Source organism: Leuciscus leuciscus (assembly GCF_965113295.1).
Source record: "Leuciscus leuciscus genome assembly, chromosome: 19".
In the NCBI taxonomy this organism is placed as follows: domain Eukaryota; kingdom Metazoa; phylum Chordata; class Actinopteri; order Cypriniformes; family Leuciscidae; genus Leuciscus; species Leuciscus leuciscus.
The window spans coordinates 10,619,477-10,640,387 of record NC_138743.1 but is presented as its reverse complement, the minus strand read 5'-3'; the positions used below and the strand labels follow the sequence as shown (position 1 = coordinate 10,640,387).

General features: G+C 36.4%; 1 protein-coding gene across 1 annotated transcript; it reads left to right on the top strand.

Moving 5' to 3' along the window:
• Position 1: 1 nt before the first annotated feature.
• Positions 2 to 20,701, top strand: mpv17 (mitochondrial inner membrane protein MPV17). The gene is made up of 8 exons (XM_082148333.1): positions 2 to 261; positions 1,255 to 1,337; positions 10,568 to 10,683; positions 12,191 to 12,283; positions 14,696 to 14,791; positions 19,476 to 19,508; positions 19,602 to 19,654; positions 20,106 to 20,701. The coding sequence occupies exons 2-8, from the start codon at positions 1,265 to 1,267 to the stop codon at positions 20,173 to 20,175; spliced, it is 534 nt and encodes a 177-aa protein (XP_082004459.1). The 5' UTR covers positions 2 to 261; positions 1,255 to 1,264; the 3' UTR covers positions 20,176 to 20,701.
• Positions 20,702 to 20,911: the final 210 nt, after the last annotated feature.

Genomic DNA, 20,911 nt, shown 5'->3' with positions numbered 1-20,911 from the left:
TCACACAGACTGCACGCTCAAGCATCACGCTAAATTGTTGACTATGGTGTAAAATTGTATTGTCAACCACTTATCAAGTTGTCCTGATGCAAGACTGAATTAATTCAGCGTGTGTGTTTAAACTGCAGCCACATCTTCTGATCTGAAGTCACTTTCTGTCCTCTTTTGACTTAGTCTTTTAAAGCAGCAGTCATACCGCTTTAATTTCAGCAACGCCAACATCTCGGACACTCATTGTACCACTTCTGTTTACGTGACAAGGTAGGACTAAACTTCTAACATAAGCCACAATACCGGTCAAAACTTTCTGTGCAGGAGTCGGAAAATAAATTACATACAATTACGAAAGATTGGTTACGTGATAGTGTCTGCACGTGTAACGTTACAACGGATAGTAACTTACATCATTAGTTTTATGTGTCACTAAAGTAAGAAAAAGATTTACCCTTATCCGACTGAGTAAAACATAAATTATCGTTTGGTTTTGAAGTTTGGAAATTCATTATGATTTTTTGCACGCGCTTTTGATCAGCCAGAGCGCGCCCCTTTCCTCACTGTACGGATGCGACGGGACTTTTATAAAATCAGTTCCGTTAAAAGTTCTCGAAAATACGTTTTACCGCTCTAAAATACTTTGACATAGATTCCTACATTTATAGCGAGAATGTCTATAGTCCGAATGAATGACTATTTTGAGCCGATTCTTTTCATTGAATCAAAAATGTACAATGCGACATTGTAGTCCAGTTTCCAAATGAAAGACTGTTAGTGGTTGGAGATAAACTCTGCAGGAAAGTTGATCTCAAGGGCCAGAGTTGTTTTATGATTATGCCTTAACTTACCTTTACTTGTAGAGCTATTGTATTATTTTATGCTTTATGCTTTAGAATTCTTAATAATAATAATAATAATAATTATTATTATTTTATTTTTATTCATTTCGCACTGTTCTAAATGTGCAATTTTAACTGGACGCAACAATCGCTGCAAATGCTTTGGCAATAGGAATGTAAAAATATTTGTCATAGCAATAAAGCACGTGTTGCATAAATCTGCATAAAATTACATGTTGCATTACGTGTTTCATAAATTTACAAAGAGATATTTGTTTGAATGTTTTTCTCTAATTAACTGAATACCATGACATGACGTTGATATTATTCTGGCCAGCCACATACTAATATTAAATAGCTTTAAATTGTCAGCAATTTTTCTGCTTCATTGTAGCAATTTCAGTGGTCTTGTTTTTCTTAGACTTTGTCCCATGGCGGGTCTTTGGAGATCTTATCAGCTGCTGATAGCCAAACGTCCATGGACAGTACAGATTATAACTGCGGGTAAGAGCAGTATTCTTCCCTTTTTCACCACCTTTTCTTTCTTTTTTTGTAGTCCTATGGTTGATGTTCCCAATTCCCTTTAGGTCAACTCCATCTCAGATGCTATTGATTAAATATTTATCTTTCCTGTTTGCACTATCACTTCTAAACAGCAGGATTGTTTTTGAGCGTCAATAATAGATCAGCCATATAAACAACGGAAAGCCTTTCTCAGCAACAGTCTGCTTAGCTGTTTGCTTGAACTTTGTCACTGTGGGTTTTACAGGGTGGGAGTATAGATTAGGGGGGGAGGGTCTATTTTAACTTTTGTTTTCAGTTTAAATGCTATTAAATATCAAAAAAATTGAAACAGGAATGTTTACATTATCTATCACCTTTTGCATCCAAGACATTTGTCCCCGGTTTCACAGGCCAGGCTTAAGCCTAGTCCCAGACTAAAATGCATGTTTGAGCTGTTTTAATGGAAAGCAACTTGCACTGACATATTTTCAAATATGTTACTGCCATTGTTTTGTCTCAAGATGCACAAGATGTTTTTTTGTTTTTTTTTAAAGGCACGTTTATGAAAGCTACTTAAAGGGATACTCCACTTTAAAATGAAAATTCTGTCATATACTCACCCTCATGTTGTTTCAAACCTGTATGAATTTCTTTCTTCTGCTGAACAGAAAGGAAGATATTTAGAAGAATATCAGTAACCAGACAGTTTCTGGTACCATTGACTTCCATAGTATATTTTTTTCCTACTATGGAAGTCAATGAGAACAGAAACTGTCTGGTTACTGACTTTCTTCTAAATATATTCCTTTCTGTTCAGCAGAATAAATACATTCATAAAGGTTTGAAACAACATGAGGGTGAGTATATGATGACAGAATTTTCATTTTAAAGTGGAGTATCCCTTTAAATGTCCTAATCGAACTAAGGCCTAATCCTGGCTTAATCTAAGCCTTGTCTGTGAAACCGGGCCTTGAGACAAAACTATGGCAATGACATATTTTAAGACATGTCAGTGCAAGTTGCTTTAAGTGGAAACAGCTCAAACATGCATTTTAGTCTGGGACTTGGCTTAAGCCTTGTCTGTGAAACACGGGGTAAGAATTGTATTTTCGCTGCAATTACACCATTGTGCCAGAAGATGACAGCACAAAACAACATATTTAATGAATGGTTAAAGTCCGAGTTGTTCTGCTGGAGACTTTCTTTTTGGCTGAACACAGATGCTGATGTCTAGATTAAAACATTCAGGTGATGAGGAATCAAAATTTCCTTTGCCTTTTGAGATCAGAGTTCAATGTACTATGGAAACATATCAACACTTTCAGAACTTAAGTGCAGTTTAAAAAGGCTATTTATTTTATTGAAGCCAAGCGATTGGGGGAAATGTCTTGTTCGAAAAGTCTTCTGAATGATTTTACATTATTTTTGTCAGGTAAGACTGATCAATTGACCGTTTTTCAGAACAATGGCAGACGCAGGGAGTGTAAAGTTTATTTGAAAACAATCACTTGCATTTTGGTTTGGTGTCACCGTAGGGCTGAAATGACACACCCCTATGCTTTAATTTCATGTGTGATTACTGTGCATTAACTAATCAGTTTGACAGGAATCTGTTCACCTTGTTTAACAAAATGAGTGAATGAGAATACATCTTATTGTTAATCAATGAGCCTGCTTAAACAAGCTGTTGGGTGCATAATGAGTCATTCAAACTGTAGCATTAGGATTAATTAGTGCTTGGCTAGACTGCCACTGACAACTTGGCCAACATGCTTAAAATCACCAGTGGCCTCGTGCCGCAGAGCGATTGAGTTTTATGTAATCAAGATTACAGACAAGAGCTATGATTCATCGCCTTTGTTTTCCACATCAGGGAGTGCTCGAGTATTTATAGAAACTTTAGCCTTATGTGGGTATAGGTTTAATATTAGACAGCAAGATGCTTTAAATGAGATGGAAGCGGGGTTATTTCAAAATTAGATAATAACTGGATGTTTTCACAGACGTGTGGACCAGCGCTTATTCAGAGACCAAGGGACGTGATCTTCCCTTCAAATAAATCGAATGCAATAAAACTTGGCATTCTCGGGCAAGGTGAACAACTTGAGTGAGTTGGAAGTTCAAGGGTTATGTTTTTAGGTTAAAATAGACCTAGTTTTTCATAAGCCAGTTAAATATACAGTCAACTATTTGTAGGTTGTTTGAGCATCCCGTTCAGCCCAACCAGTGACACGAGTTTAGACATGAGCGATGCCATTAGTCTGACCAATGGCAGACGGGGAGTTTGAAAAGAGACATTATTTTAATTGTCATTTTTTTCATTAATATAGTCGGAAAATAAATCTGATTTAGTCACATTAGATTTATACACTACTGTTCAAAAGTATTTTTAATGTTTTTGAAATAAGTCTCTTATGTGCACCAGTGCTGCATGTATCTTATCAAAAATACAGGAAAACAGTAATACTGTGATAAATTAAAATAATAAATAATACAATGATTGTTTTCTATTTTAATATATGTCTGTGATGGCAAAGCTAGTTTGTCAGCAGTCTTCCGTGTCACATGATCCTTCCGAAATCATTTTAGTATGCTTTTTTGGTGCTCAAGAAACATTTCCTATTATTATCACAATTAAAAACAGTTGTGCTGTTATACATTTTTATGGAAATAAAATTTTTATACAAATACAAATTTTCAGTATTCTTTGATGAATAGAAAGTTCAAAAGAACAACATTTATTTAAAATGTATTCACTTTACTGACTTCAAACTGTCTATTATGTAGTGTATTACCTTATGGAACCCATAACCATGATAGCTGCATTAAAAATGTTTGCATCCTGCACACTTTATATCCTCGAATAACTGCATGCAAACTGGGACTAATTAAACACATTCATTCCACTGCATTTATTTTAGTCAAACTCTATTACATTGATGTTCACTTGGACTGATTCTCACTTAAGATAGCTGAACACCCTGTGAAGTCCTCCGCAGGGCACTACAGGCTGATGGGAATATACCCATTGTTATTGCAATTCCGTTTATTTGCCACTAGTGGCACAGAGATTTCACACTTCAGCTTTAACCGATGCACTTGGTTGAAGTGACAAATGGATTTATTTATAACAGGTACAGATGTTAAGAGGAAGAGATTAATGAGCGAATGAATAAATGAATGAATAGAGGGGATGAAGGCGCTACATTTCCGTTTTTCAAGTCATTAGCGATGCATTAACCCCATAATCTGTGCTAAATGTAGAACTGAAAAAATCAATGTCATCCAAAGAGGGCAAATCTGAATGAATGGGGCTTGTAAATGTTTACTGTAGCCCAGGTAAGCCATGTCACACTGGTCTCATCAGCTAAATGGGTAGGGTTGCCGTAGCCTGCCGCTGGTCCCCATGGAGAATGTGCAGATCCCTGCCAAATTGATCACAGATAATTTCACTAAGCACAAGATGCGTCAATCAGGGCTGTTCTTCCCCTGAGACTCTCCCTCAAGGACAGACGGTGGGAAGTGTTGAGCTGACTTCAGCATATTTCGAGATGCATTTAGCATAGATGAGTGCCATACTCCAGTTGGCACGAGGTACGGGGCAGATTGCACCTGAGTGTGTGGTAAATTGCATTTTATTTGGCACAGCGTAATGACAAGCAACCATGTTTTTGTTTGGTTGGGGTCGTCGTCTTTGCTAATTTAGATAAATGGACATTGTTTTCCTCTGAAATTGGTGTTTTTTTGTAATCAGAGACCCGGAATATAACTTTTAAGCCCCTGTTTTTCATGGTGCAAATGAGAAAAAGTCCCTACCAGGACAGGCTATTCTTAACAGATGTTTTTAGAGTTTAGTCTTCAATGCTTCTCAACCTGTTAACGTCAAGTTGAACCAAGAAGTGGAAAACATAAGTGTTTATTATCACTTCACAACATGCTGTTAGCTCTCACTCCGCCTCTGCCCTCCTGTCCGCCTGGTTCTGCCTACCATGATCAATAAGCTGGTGCTGTTTTGATAAGATGACCCAGTAAAAGCATGGCAAAGGTTTCTGGCTCTTTTCAGTCTGCTATACTGGATTATTAGTCTTTCCTTGACATTTTACGAAAAGGTTAGGTCACTTAAAAGGGGCTACGTTGCCTCGCTTGGCTCTGTTGTTAAGGCAGAATGTCCTTTGTAAACCATGATATTTGGGCAAGTGTGAGGAAGCAGCTGTCCGCTAAATTTAAAGGCAGTTGCATTTTTTTTTATGTGTTGCTCCATTTCTCTTCCCTGGCAGTTCTGTATTTGGCTGCAGAATAATTTTTTTAAGGATCCTGCAAATTAGCTTGTCAAGGTGAAACGTAATGAGTGTTTAGAGATCGGGGGTGTTGATGTGGAAACATTGTTGTCATTGTAAACAGCTTGACTTTATATAGATGTTTTTTCATTAGGCATGCACCAATATATGCTATGTATTTATGTTATGGCTGATAATCGAGATGATGGTCGATATTAGGCTATAGGTCTGTCTTATTTTTTTTAAACAGTAGCAGTCTAATCAGTGATACTTATAATACTTTTATATATAATGTTAGTATATTATATATAACTGCTATTTCATTTATACTAATATTTAAAAGTTTAGGTTAAATTTTGTTTTTATCATCTTGGATGCAATGAATTTATCAAAAGTGACAGTAAAGGCATTTATAATGTTACAAAAGATTTATATTTTTAAAAAAGCTGTTCTTTTGAACTTTCTATTTTTCAAAGAATCCTGGAAAAAAATGGATCATGGTTTCCACAAAAAATTTTTTAAAGCATAATATTCTCTGCTGAAAATTCAGTTTTGCCTTTACAGGAATAAATTACATTTTAAAATATACCGGTATACTAAAATGGAAAACATTTATTTTAAATGGAAACATTTATTTTTACTGTATTTTTAATCAAATAAATGCAGCTTTGGTGAGCATAAGATACTTCTTCCAAAAACAAAATCATACCGACCCCAAACCTTTGAATGTTATAGATTTAGGTTTTGCATATATTCCCTGTTTTTGCTGTTATGTACTGTTAGAATTGCGAAAAATAAGTGGCAATATTATCTGCTTCCAACAGAAGTCTAATACTAATGCCTATAATAAAAAAAAGCAATGGATGTTGTATAATTTATTTTTGCTATTATAAGCTTTAAATAGTGACCGAATCACAGATAATTATTTGTTACAGCATATACCCGATATGGTGTTTAAAAGGTCTATACTATTTTGCCTTTTTTTTTTTTTTTGGCACAAAAAAAAAGTCTTCTTCCAAGGACTGAATCCTCCCAATACATATAATACTAATTTAAAACCCTGTTAAACTTAACTTCAAAGGTTTGTGAACTTGCGGCTTACTCAGGGCTTTCTGTGAACTCAATGGTATTTCTGAAGAAAGAGATAATCTAGAAGCAGTGTTAGTGTCACAAACCCACTGCTGGTACCATCAGTCCAGTGCCTGTGTACAATTAGTCATGTCATAACACTGAGTCATTATGTCAGGGTTTGCAGTGCTTGTAAAATGCAATCGGAGAGTCCAGAGTGTTTCTCTCACAGATCAGAAAAGGCTTTGCCTGCTGTGTTTGTGTGGGGTTGAGTGAGAGCATGACACAGTCTTTCTGTTGGTGGATCACCCCGCTGTGCCGTTAACAACCTGCTGGAGAGAGACCAGAGTTCCCAGCATTCTCCTCTCTAAGGCATTTCAACTCTCACCACCCTCCTGCTGCTATGGCATGCTGCGTACTATAGCGGCTTCTCTCCAGCTCGCCATGTGTTTTGAACAGTGACCTCACTTAACAGAAGTGAATCCACCTGATTCAGGTTATATTGCATCAGAATAGTTGAAGATATGTTGTGTAGTGTGTGCTTTTTTTTAACTTCATGTGTTAATGCAGCTTTTGTCCTAGAGACACTTGCGAATCATTTTTTAGGCAGGTTTCTTCAAGTGACCTGGAGACGTTGCCATAGTTCTTCTGGATTTAGTCTGTCTCATTTTTTTCTTTTGTACACAGATTAAATCCAGAAGAACTGTGGCAACATCTCCAAGACACTTGAAAAAAAACCTTCCTCCAAAGCTCCTTGAAAAACTATGTGCAAGTGTACCTGGACAAAAGATGTTTTAAGCGCAAAGGGTGGTCACACCAAAAATGTATTTCATTTAGTTAATAGAAGTTAATGGATGAATAAAATCTATTTATTTTTCAAGGCATCCTCACTTTACAGCATTTTTTACGCAAGTGCATAAAACTTTTCACAGTACTAGTAGCTTTTCAGGTAGGATTCTTCAGGCGCCTTGGAGACGTTGCCGCGGTTCTTCTGGATTTAGTCTGTCTCCGTTTTTTTTGTTTCTTCATGTAATCCCAGATGGACTCTGATGATGAGATCAGATCTCCGTGTGGAGCACGCCGGCTGTCATCAGACTTCTTTTGTATAGAAAAATGTCACCGGATCATTACAAGTAATGGCAAAAGGAATGTTTGGAAATGTAAACTGATATTTCCTTTAGACACACTACAGCAAATTATATAAATAACTAGCTTAAAACCATTTTTTTGGGGTGAAAATGCTTAAGACTTTTGCACAGTTATATTAATTTAATTAAATGGTCTCGGTGTGACAATCCACACAGTGTTTTTTTATGTGAAAAAAAAGGTAAGAAATCTCCTTTTTGATGGTCTCTATTGGTTTTATTTCTTTTGTTGAGGTTTGTATTCTTTTTGGGTTTGCGATACATGTCAATATCCAGTGAGGTCTCTGTTTATGTACACATGCATAATGCATGGCTCTATTTGCTGCCCTCACGGCTTTGACTGCAGACGATCGAAGTGTGTGTGTGTAGAGAAAGGAGACCTGTGACATTTCCAGCAGTTAGGAGGAAACCGCTCTGTCAATGTGATTGGCACACAGTTTGTGTGAAAATGGGGAGAATGTGATGAGCTGCAGTCTATCTAAAGCTTTCAATCACTCACATTCAACAGCTTTTGTTCATTCAGTGATTCCTCAAGGATGAATGGATGAACGCACACATACAGTAGTGGCCAAAAGTGAGGTCTGGAGGGCTTCTATGCTTTTAATGACATTTCAGGTTCTAAACAATCAGAACATGAAGAGTACAAGAATACAATAAACTTGGTTAATGACAAAATTATTTGGCAAGTAAGGCAAACTCCAGCATACAATTAAATATGGTTTTGTATTATGCAACAACAAAAAAATCTCACTAGAAATAAAGCATGCATTTACCACAGTGTAATCAGGTATTAATATTTTATTGGTTCTCCCTTGTTTTTGACATCTGACTCACTAAACTTTGCGCATGTGTCATGCTTAACTTCTTTCCAATCCTCCTTAAGTTCTTCCCAAAGTTAAGTTTCATTGGAAGACCTGCACCTGATTCATCGTATCACAATTTAGGTTTATCATTTCCCTAAGGTTTTCAATGGCCTTAAGGTCAAGGGACTGAAGAGACCACTTGAAGACTTCAAAATGCTAAGCATGAACACTTTCATTGTGCGCAACTTTGTTGCGTTCACGGTGTGTTTGGGATCGTTATCATGTTGGAAAATACACATCTGCTCTCCAAACAGATCCTCCATTCTTGGCTACATTGTGTTCAGCAGGATTCCCAAGTATTGGTCCATTTTCAAAGTGGATGCAACTTTGTAGCTCCTTCCAACACTTGCTGCAGACATGCATCCCCATTACCAATATGTTTCCCTTGCCGTGCTTAATGGCACCATGTGTTCATTTGGTATTAAAACACTTCATTCATCTTCTACGAACATACCTGACACCATCCAATGATAGGTTGTTAAATTTGACTTGTCAGACTGCAGAATACCCCCCCAATCTTCCACTCTCCAGTCCTTGTTTTCTTTGGCAGATATTTTTTGCAGTAGATAAAACTAATAAATGGTTTCTTTACTTGTACACAACCTACCAATCCAGCCTCTCAAAGCCATTGGCTTACAGTTCAAGATGAAATTGGAGGTTTGAGTTCTCATCCAGGTCTTTAGAAGCTGTTTTGAGGTGGTCCCACATTCAGTTGATTTTTATCCTCCTGTCAAAATGCTCACTAGTCTTCCTTGACCAGCCACAGCACTTTACATTCTAGTTGTCTCACTGTGGTTTGAAATAATTCTGTGGACATTGTGACCATTCACATCCAGAACATGAGCAATATCCAAAACCGATTGACCATGGGCATACAAAATATTTAATTATTATTTAAAAGTTTGAATAAAGTGCGAAGGAGCCAATTTTCCTTGTTTTGACATCACTTTTGGCCACTACTGTACTAACGTTTAAAGGTGTCTCTTGGTTTAGTTGCTTAAACACTTTGAGATGAATTTATTCATGCATCCAATACCGGTAATAGTGCAAATGGACAGTACTAAAAAAGACGGAAGACTTTTCAAGTTGGTCTGTTAGAGGAAAAGTTGTCAAATATATCTTGCATCAGGTCACATTGTGGAGCTTTTGAAACATTTTGATGAATAAATTAGAGTTTGGTATTACTTTCTGCAATGGATTAAAATGTTTCCGGAGTGTTTTCAGAAATTTGTTGCATGGCTTATTTGACTAATGGTGTTTTACAGGATAACATCTGTCCCTGCTATTAGAAAACAACCTCCCATGGTGTTCCAAAGGGGGTCTCGATGCAACGTGAAGTTTACAATGTGACATTTAAAGGTCATTGTGGAGTGACTGGATGGATTTCTTGAAGTCTTTGCGTCTTTGTTTTACTATAGTTATGATCTCTGTTATTTTGAGTTGTCTACTGTTATTTTTATACAATTACTAAATAATACGTTTTTGAATCATAGTAGAAGTATAAATGTAATTAAGTCAGTACATGGTAGAATAAAAAAAAAGAAAAAAAAAGATTGTAATATTATGTACACTACTCAACTATATTACTAATTATTTTATTTTTTAAATACTGACCCCAAACTTTGGAACGGTAGTGTGAATGATAGTCTAAAGGTCAAAAAGTCAGCATTTGTTATCCTTTACAACTTCTTTCTGTTATCCTTTAGCCTCGCTCTCTTCTCTCAGTCAGTATGGAGTGAATGGGGCAGCAAAAATCTTGAAAGAGTCTTTCCTGTCAATTCTCTTTTGGCATGATTACCTGAGTGCGAGCCTTCACGCTGGGCAGTGGGGGCAAACAGATGCCTGACTGGCACCCCCTCTTTCTCCCTCTCTTCCAGGCTCTCTGGTGGGTGTGGGTGATGTCATCTCCCAGCAGCTGATTGAGCGTCGTGGACTGGCCAATCACAGCATGAGACGTACCGCCAAGATGATGAGCATTGGCTTCTTCTTCGTCGTAAGTCTCCTGTGATTCTGTTTCATTTGCATGTGGTTCATTGCATCTTGAGATCCTCCAGCTTTGGAACTTTGGATTGATGTTAATCCATTATAATTGATGTTATTTTTGCAGAAACCATGATACATTTATTTGAAATAGAAATCTTTTGAAAGATTATAAATGTCTTTACTCACAAATCTGATACATTTAATCCATCCTCACTGAATAAAATAAATTTCTTTAAAAAAAAAAAAAAAGTACGGTAGTGTATACCAAACTCTTCCTTTTTTTACAATACATTTCAAACGATTGCATGACTGTTAAAGATTTGAAGCCACATAATCCTTGCAAAATCTTTATTGATTTTTTTATTCATTCTCAAAAGCACTCGCTGTTTTAACCTGGAAATAAAAACAACTATTTCCAGGTCAGAATTAGTTTTACATTAGATGATAACAATACAATTTCACAAAGACAAAAAAGAATAATGATATGTTGCAAAATGTCAGTTGTGTTATGACTGTTGTGTTATGGCCATTACAGATCATGTGTAGGGTGTCATTTGTTGGAACAGGCGATGAAGTTGCATAACTGCACACAGTGATTGACATATTGATCATCCTGCTCTTCCCTTCCTTCCTCTCTCTCACAAACACAAAGCACTAATGCACTTGTTCTGTTCAAATGACTTGAGGACTAATCTGCAAATGGCCTGTATGATTTAAAGCTTTTACAAGTCTGAGTGTTTTAAACATCAGTCCTCAGTCGTTATTATTAGTGCAGTAAGAACTGCGTTTAGAACAAAAGTGCGAACCATAGGTCAGAAGGTAAAATTTGTCCTGTATCTCCTGTGGAAATTTTCTGTCCATTGAGCTGTAATTATATTGCATTTCTGACGTGCTTATTTTCTGTTGCCGGTTTATGGTTATAGGCTGTGTACTTATTGCCCAATCAACCGAATTAAGCAGAAGCTCAGTATTAATCATTTAATGTGTCGTATGACATCCTTTATTTTGCAAAAAGGACAGGAAACAGAAAAAAATGCAGAAAGATGGCATAAAACTGCTATATATCATCACTGCTTATAAAAATGACAAACGTCTTCTCAAACAAGTGCACAGCTGTTTGTTAAAGACACCCATATGCATAATTAAGCATTGGTGGGTGATTTTACATCGATACTGCTGAACCACAAATTATAATTGCATTAAAAGAAAGATTAACCAAAGAATTCAGTTGTCATCGTTGACTGAAACACCCCCGGTGGACACTGTTTGACACATTTATTGATCAGTTTACTAATCAGGCCCAGACTGAAACCACACTGGGAAATGAAAAGAAAGCTCATTAATTCACAGAGGATTGGAGCTAATTACAGCCCGCTGTTTTCAAAATCACGTCATAAACAAATTAAACCACTGGCACGACCTCAATGTTCTGAGCTTGTGTTCATGATTGTTTACTGAAGTGTTTGAATTTTACTGAAGTGCTTCACATATTTAATTATGTTTCCTGTGTTTTGAAGGGTCCATTGGTCGGTGGATGGTACAAGGTGCTGGATAAACTTGTTACTGGTGGTACTAAAAGTGCAGCTCTGAAGAAAATGCTGGTTGACCAGGTGAGCAATGTATTGCAGTAATTTTGTGTGTGTGTGAGATCTACATGGTATTAATATCTTCAGTATTAATACACATTTGTGATGTGTGTGTATATTATATATGTATGTGTATGTGTACCGGTATGTACTGTATATACAGTGGGGAGAACAAGTATTTGATACACTGCCGATTTTGCAGGTTTTCCTACTTACAAAGCATGTAGAAATCTGTAATTTTTATCATAGGTACACTTCAACTGTGAGTGACGGAATCTAAAACAAAAATCCAGAAAATCACGTTGTATGATTTTTAAATAATTAATTTGCATTTTATTGCATGACATAAGTATTTGATCACCTACCAACCAGTAAGAATTCCGGCTCTCACAGACCTGTTAGTTTTTATCTAAGAAGCCCTCCTGTTCTCCACTCATTACCTGTATTAAAGGGATACTCCACTTTAAAATGAAAATTCTGTCAAATACTATCAAATACTTGTCATGCAATGAAATGCAAATTAATTACTTAAAAATCATACAATGTGATTTTCTGGAGTTTTGTTTTAGATTCCGTCACTCACAGTTGAAGTGTACCTATAATAAAAATGACTGACTTCTACATGCTTTGTAAGTGGGAAAACCTACAAAATTGGCAGTGTATCAAATACTTGACAAATACTCCCCACTATATATACATACATATGCAGGGTTTGAAACTAACTTTTTTCACCCGCCGGCCAATTTGGCTACAAAATTAAGTTACCGGCCATTCAGAACTTCTACTAGCCAAAAAAGAAGAAATAAACCAGATTATATATAGAGACACACACACATAATATATGTATATTTGTTTGCGTAGTGACGTGTGTTCAAGTAAGCCAGATATGTGTAGATTCTGCGCAATATGCTGTTTTTAATATATCCTGATGACTCACGAGTTGAGTATTTGCACTAAATCTGCGCAGATTTGTCTTGCATGAACTTCCCCAGCAAAGTGAGTAAACACAACGCGCCAACTTGGCTAGTGATTTGAAAGCGTTACCCGGTGTTCATTTCAAACCCTGTGTGTGTGTGTGTGTGTGTGTATGTGTATATATATATATATATATATATATATATATATATATATATATATATATATGAAAGTGTTACAATATATTATTATTATTATTATTATTAATAATATATAATACTTTTAAATAAGAGATTGATGAACATTGTCGATACTCATTCAGATGATCTGCATTCAAAGATGAATATTCCCCCATGCTGTCCTCCCTCTTCTCCCCTCCGTATTAATAAAAGCAATACAACAGACCAACAATAAAATCAGATCTCAACATTCGGTATGTTTCAAAATGTCTTTTCTGTCTTAGTTATAAATAGACCCATGGAAAGTTGTCCTTGGAGCTGACTGTTGTCTTTTTTGGGGAGTCTGCAGACACATTTAAAATGCTTAGAAGCTGCTATTTATTTTGAGATTTATAGTTGGCTCTGCTACGTACTTTATCCCTTTTGGGTATCCCATCTGAGCTCTCCCTTCATGCATGTCAAGTAATCCATCTCCTGATAGGCAGTCAAACAAATGAGTGTTTGCATAAGTCATTGTTTACATGATTGGTGGAATGAATATACAGGATGAAGCGGACAAAGGCACGCAAGACAGGCCCTCTCCCCATCACCGGATTACACCCAAACAACAGCGCTTGCAACGCCAGCCTGCTCTCCCACATTTATTCAGAAAAGAGATTCTAAGGCTATTTTTAGAGACCCACTTTCTAAATTTCTGTGTAAACCTTAAGGAAAAGAGGTCCACAGATGTTGAAGTCATTTGATATTTCAATTGTCCATTTTGTAAAATATTATGAATCAAATTTGGCTTAATAGCTAAAGATTCCAACAGTCAGTAGCAGGTAATGCCAGCATGTCCATAGCTTACATCACTTTACATGCCCTGTAAAAGGCCTAAATAAAAATTTAAAAACATGTCTCTTGGCATTTAAAAATTATAAAGGATAAAACATTGTGGAATTTCTACCCTAAAGTCAAAGGAGAAGCAAATGGGCTGGTTTTAGTTTGTGTTTGACAATTTTTTTTATGATGATATCTGTAACAAATCTGCTTGGGATGTCCTTTGGAAAACCACACATGAAGGAATTCCAGTGATCTAGTGTGCTAATAATAAATGGATGCATCAGTCTGTCATTGTCTCCTTGATAGCTTTCAATATGCGCATCGCATGCATATTTCATCAGATGTGAAAATGTGCACCAGTAGTCTATAAATTAACAATTAGGCTGGATTAGCTGTATAATGGTATTTATTATGAACACTGAACTTGATTGATCATGTACATTTATATGTCATCTATAAATGAACAGTTACAGTTACAGTAGGTGCTCTCTGATCTAATCAGGTCTTTGTATATCCACAGGTGTGCTTTGCGCCGTGTTTCTTGGGTGCTTTCCTGGGAATATCTGGAGCGCTCAATGGACTGACTGTGGAGGAGAATGTGGCCAAACTCAAGAGGGTCAGTTTTCATCACAAGCCTGGATTAAAAATTAGCATTGAAACAAAACAAATGACTAGTATTATTCTAGTGGCGCAAAGAACTGAGCAGATTTGGCAGAAACTGAAACCCCCAAAAATTGGATACACTGGAATGTAATGAAAACCGAATGGAATGGAACCGAAAATGATCATGTAGCCGTGTATTGGAACATTTTATGTAATGTAAGTAATATTATAAGTTATTTTTTTCAGCATTAATATAAAATAATTGATATAATAATTAATAAAAACAAAAACAATATACAAATAAAATATATTCTACCATTCAAAAGTTTGGGGTTGGTAAGATTTTAAATGTTTTTGAAAGAAGTCTCTTATGCTGACCAAGGCTGGATTGATTTGATCACAAATATAGTAAAAAACTGTAATATAGTGATATAGTAACTTTTTAAAATGTAATTTATTCCTGTAAAGGCAACGCTGAATTTTCAGCATCATTACTCCAGTCTAATATGCCGATTTTCTGCTCAAGAAATATTTCTAATTATTATATATGTTAAAAACAGTTGTGCCGCTTAATATTTTTGTGGGAATCATGATAAAAAAATGTATTATCATGCCTAAGACTTTTGCACAGTACTGTATTTCCGGGGATGGAGGGATGAAGGGACGGAGGGCTGGACCAGCGAGGAGTGACTCATGGGCTTGTAGGAACAACGCTTGACGCAGCAGTGTCTCTGAGTGTGGCCATCAATTATTTATGTAGGGAAGGTGGCGGAGTTAAAATGAGACTGAAAGGTCAGTCACCTAAATGCCAGAAAAGACAGAAAGCTAATGATAAATGCTCTCATTAACCCAAACAGCCAATGTGAGCTGAAAGCCAATCACTAACTTTGGCGATGCTACTCCGCGACTCGATTTAAAGAATATCACTCTGATCCATTAAAACACATTTTGTACCTGCTAGTTATTAGTAGGGCTGTTTTTGTTTTAAACGGGACCCCTGATGCTGATTAAAACCCATGGCTTGTTGTGGACGGCGTCTACCTTTGTTTATAATGGCTATAGGTCAGGCAATTTGGTGATACAAGAGTGACAAGAGGGCAGTTCAGATGCTGCTCGCAGAAGTGCCCTTTAAAGCAGAGCTACTGTTCTTAACCCAGAGGAGATCTCCAGGGAAACTGGGCTTCAGTTAGTCAACTCTGTGTCGCTTTAGGACAAATGCAACTGCTAAATAAGTGGAAAGAATCCTTAACCTGATCTTCTCTTCTCTTCTCTTCTCTTCTCTTCTCTTCTCTTCTCTTCTCTTCTCTTCTCTTCTCTTCTCTTCTCTTCTCTTCTCTTCTCTTCTCTTCTCTTCTCTTCTCTTCTCCTTTTTTTAGAAAAGAAAATTCTGTCTTTTCTTTTGTATTTTTCTGTCTTTTTCTTTTGTTTGTCCTTTTCTTGCTTCTTTTCTTTTTACTTATTGATAATTAATAACTGTTGTTTATATTAATATTATAATTACGATTAAATACCTCCTAAACTGATTTAAGTCACATGCTGATTTAAGTCACTGATTTAAGTCACATCTCTTCTCTTCTTCTCCTCTCTTCATCTCTTCTCATTTTCTCTTTTTCTTCATCCTTTTTTCTATCTGTCTTTTTCTTTTGTTTCTTTTTTATTCTTTATTTTATTTTACTTGAGTTTTTCTTTTTTTCTTTTTCTTTTTCCTTTTCTTTTTTATTCTTTCTTTCCTTTTCTTTTTATTCCTTTCTTTTTTGTACTTCTTTTGCTTTTCTTTGTATTTTCTTTTTTCCTTTTCTTTTGTTCTTTCTTTCAAATCAGGGGTTCTTAGGAAAACTCAGAGGATAAGCAAACATATTTTACTATAAATCTAAAAATTATGACTAAACATATTTGTCTTGTCGATGTCATTAAGAACGAACCAGGCACCGTTAATATAATTAATATTTAATATATAGTTAATTAAAAAGTTCCTTTTTAAAGGTAAAGTGTGTAATTTCTGTGCCAATAATGGCACCAAATTGAACTGCAAAAAAATATGTTTTCAAGCTAATTTAAGTAATATTTTATATATGTAATAATTTATATAATTATATTTCTTAAAAATGCACAGCTAATCTGAAGTAAATCAACATAACTTTGGCAAAGACATACAATTGCTGAAACAATTAGAGTTGCCTACATAATCTGTCAAGTCAAGGTAAATGCCATCTCCCCAATGACTACTTTCTCTAACTTTACCAAATGACAGCAAGTGCAAACATCATCATCAAGTGTGAGTCTAGAGAGTTGCGCAGCTTTTGATGTTATATTGAAAGGTTAAGTGCACATTAGCTCGCTGAAAATCCAAGATTAGAACCAACAACTCATCCGCTCATTATTGTTTTCATCATGAGCCGTTTGACGCTTTATGACCTGGTGCTATAATAGATCAATATCAGAATGAATTGACAAGAACACGGCACATTCAACTCTTCGGGGTTGTTCTGAACCTCTGGTTTGATCATTGTTAACAGTTGCTTACTGCTTGTGGGGTTTTTCTAGGGCATTCAGGATTTGGCTGGTTTTTGATGTTGCTCACTTCTGAAGATGTAGAATATTAGCATCCCTCTTGTGTTCTCTTTCTTTGTGTATTCAAAACGGTCCAAAAAATGAAACGCTCTCTCAGTGCCTCTGGGGCTAAATTCCTGTGACGTCAAATTCAGCGGGAACAATATAATGACGTCTCGGGGCCCGCGGTGGTTTCACCCCAGGTGGCTGATGCCTTGTTCGTTCTTAATTAGAAACCGTTAAGGCGAAGAGTACAAACAGAAAGAGCACAAGTTTCTAATACGGGCTTCTTTTTACACACTCAATCTCACTAAGATGACCTTTCAAAAGATGACACTAGCAGAGAAAAGGGCCTTCATGTTCCAGATGACTTGATTTTTATATGGCACCAGGGATAGGAGGGTGTTGACTTGTGGTTGATGCGGTGGGACGTAGTTGTGGAGCTCTTATAGCACTTAAAGGGAACCGTGGCCACTCTCTGCCTCAGTGGAGACCCTCAGGCTGGGTTTAAGAACCAGCGTCATTACATGATGAAAGCATGAAAGAACAGGTAACAGGTAAAAAAGAAAAGGAATTATAACCAGTGAATTTCTACTTCTACCACAGGATAACTTCAGGGGTCTTGTAGAGACCATTCCTCATGCCTCAACGGGTCGTTCTGTTTTGGCAGCACGCGGAGGACCAACAGCATATTAGGCGGGCGGTCATAATGTTTTGACTCATCTGGAGCAAGCAGAATAATATCTAAATGTTATTGTGTATTCACTGCTGTTCTAGTTGGATCTGTAAAAGCAGCTGCCATGGTTCTCTGATTAGGTCTTTGCAACAGCATGATTATTTTTAATTACATGAAAATTGATATTAATCAAAAATTTGTATTAAGGTTCTCACATAGTCCTTCAGCTTATGCTTGAAGAAATGTCAATGAGCTCAAAACATTGCTGGGAATATTAGATGGGAACAAGCAGGGTCAGAAACACTTCATATTTCATTATATTCTATTCTAAGCCTAGTTATGATCCGTTGCCTGAAAATAATGAATTAAAACTAAGCTTTTTTCCCCCCAGTTTTCTCAATTAAATTGTGTGTGTGTGGAAGGCCACAGTGGGTGTTGTGAGTGGTTTCTAGGGCTTTGCTATGGTTGTTAAGATGCTCAACGTGTCTTTTATGCCCGGTGCACATTGTGCGATTTCGGGCTGTCCCAGGCGAAAGATGACCAATCGTGGAGATTTCTGTGGTCATGGCTCCTAAACGGTGGTCCTACGTCGTACAGTGAGAGAGGTTCAAAGTCGACTGTGGTCACGGTCCTGCGCCCAAAGACAGCCTGTGATGATTTTCTGACAGTGTCATGAATGTAGCATGATCATCTCACAGTGTTTGCTGCTACGACCTACGTCTACGTCTACTGACTAGCCAATAAAAATGCAACATGAAATGGTGTATTGATCAATGCGACATGGTGTAAAACTACTTACCTCAAACTCCATCTGCAAAATGCATGCCAAGTTGGCCTCTTTTTCCTAGCCATGACGCGTCCATATTCTCCTCTTTTTTTCAGCGCACATAAAAAACACAATTGCCAAAGTGTGATTCATCTTTCTCTATTTGTTTACCACTAGCACATGCTGATGACGTTTTGTGTTCTATACTAACTTGCGTCATAGCCTACGATTCAATAGGTTTCATCATCGCACAGTTTACATACATGTCATACCCAAGTTTATTAGATCCATGTCGTACAGTGTGATTTGTAATGATCTTATAGGATTGGTGAAATCGCAGAGTCTGTGATTGCTAGTGCAGTTTCTATGGTGTTCTACATGGTTAAGTGTTTGCCTACTGGCCCAAGTAAAAAGTGCCAATGACCTCTATGATGCTCTATGATGACATGCTCCTTCCTCAAGTAGAATTTGGGTTTTTATGTATTTTATCGTCCAGTAAGTTAAAAAAAAGTCTGATTGCTTAGAAATGTAATGGCACACCTCTCCTCAACGAGCCACATTTCTTTTTTCCCCCACCAAAGTTTAATACTTCAGGTTTAGGGTACTTGGGTTTGGTCACATCTTTAACCTGAACTATGAGCAATAATATTAAACAGCATTTTTGTCAGATCATATATTTACTCTGCATTTTTCATATCCCAATAGGACTACATGGATGCCTTGATCTCCAATTACTATGTAAGTGGCGTACCTGACACCCTTTTTTGTTTTTGTTTTTTTCTCAATTCATTGTTCAGTTCTATTTAATGCAACATGTCTTCATTTTTCCAGCTTTGGCCTCCAGTGCAGATAGCCAATTTTTATTTCATCCCTCTCCACCACAGGTAAAGCTCTTTTTTTTAATGTATTTTTTATATATATATATATATATAAATATGAGCCTTTTTAGCCTCATAAGTCAAGTGATTGATGTCCATTGCAGCAGGGCACTAATCCAACAGTGCTGGAGATTTAAGGGCATCACTGGGAAAAGAACGTTCACGACGTGCCTCAGAAACCCCGTGTGCAGCACAGCATTATGAAAGGAGTTTAAAGCTGGGAAACTTTAATTAGGCTCTTATTTTTATTTTGAATGTTGGGATTTTTGATGCGTGCATTGTTTGATGTTACTTCTTTCTGGCACCTTTATTTCCCCACTGGGTTTAACAACTAGAGTCAGCTGGTCTGTTTTACCTGGATTTAGATCATGCTTTTTGTATTATTCTTTTAAGGCATGTATATGTAACACATATATGAGTTCTACTAGAGTAATTTGTTCATGCTTGTGTTTTTCAGATTAGCTGTTGTTCAGATCGTGGCTGTTGCCTGGAACTCTTACCTGTCCTGGAAAGCCAATAAGATGTAACGAGATGTTTCAGATCTTCCACTACCTCGCATATGGGATTATTATTTTATTTTTTTTAGGTTTTTTAGCAGTTTATCTTTTACAAGTAAATACAGTAACATACTCATTCAGTTTACATTGTAGCATAAAGCTTACAGATGTAGTTTGCACAACAAAGGTCAAAGTTGACAATAATGTAATTCAGACTTTTTATTAACAAAATTAATGCTATGTAATATTTGTGATTATAGATTATGTAAAGAATGTATATTAATTCTATACAGTTGATGTATAGGTCTATTTTACCAAAGTTTTGATGGTGAATTATGCTTTATCAAAGGCCATAATCAATAAGAACAGCAGGACTGTATGTTACAAAATGTGTCTCCATTTTGAGTTTTTTTCTTTTCTTTTTTCTTCTTCTGTGAACTCACGGATGTGACGTCATCTACTGGGGCATTGAATAGCATGTCAATACACTAATGTGAATAAAATACATCTTTTACAATTGCCAGAACATTATTCATAAAGTCACTCACACCCTGAATGTCTGATTTTTTTTTTTTTTTTTGCAAAGTGTATGACAAATTCAGACAGTAAAAAACAAAAGTATGTTTGTTTTTTTGTTCAATTCCTTTATCTGAACCTTGTAAACCCATTATTAACTAATCCTTGCGTCATGTATCGCGTTTATGAACTCTGGTGAAATTGGTGCTGTAGAATAGATAGTCCATATTTCAAAGGAAACAGCTGACAC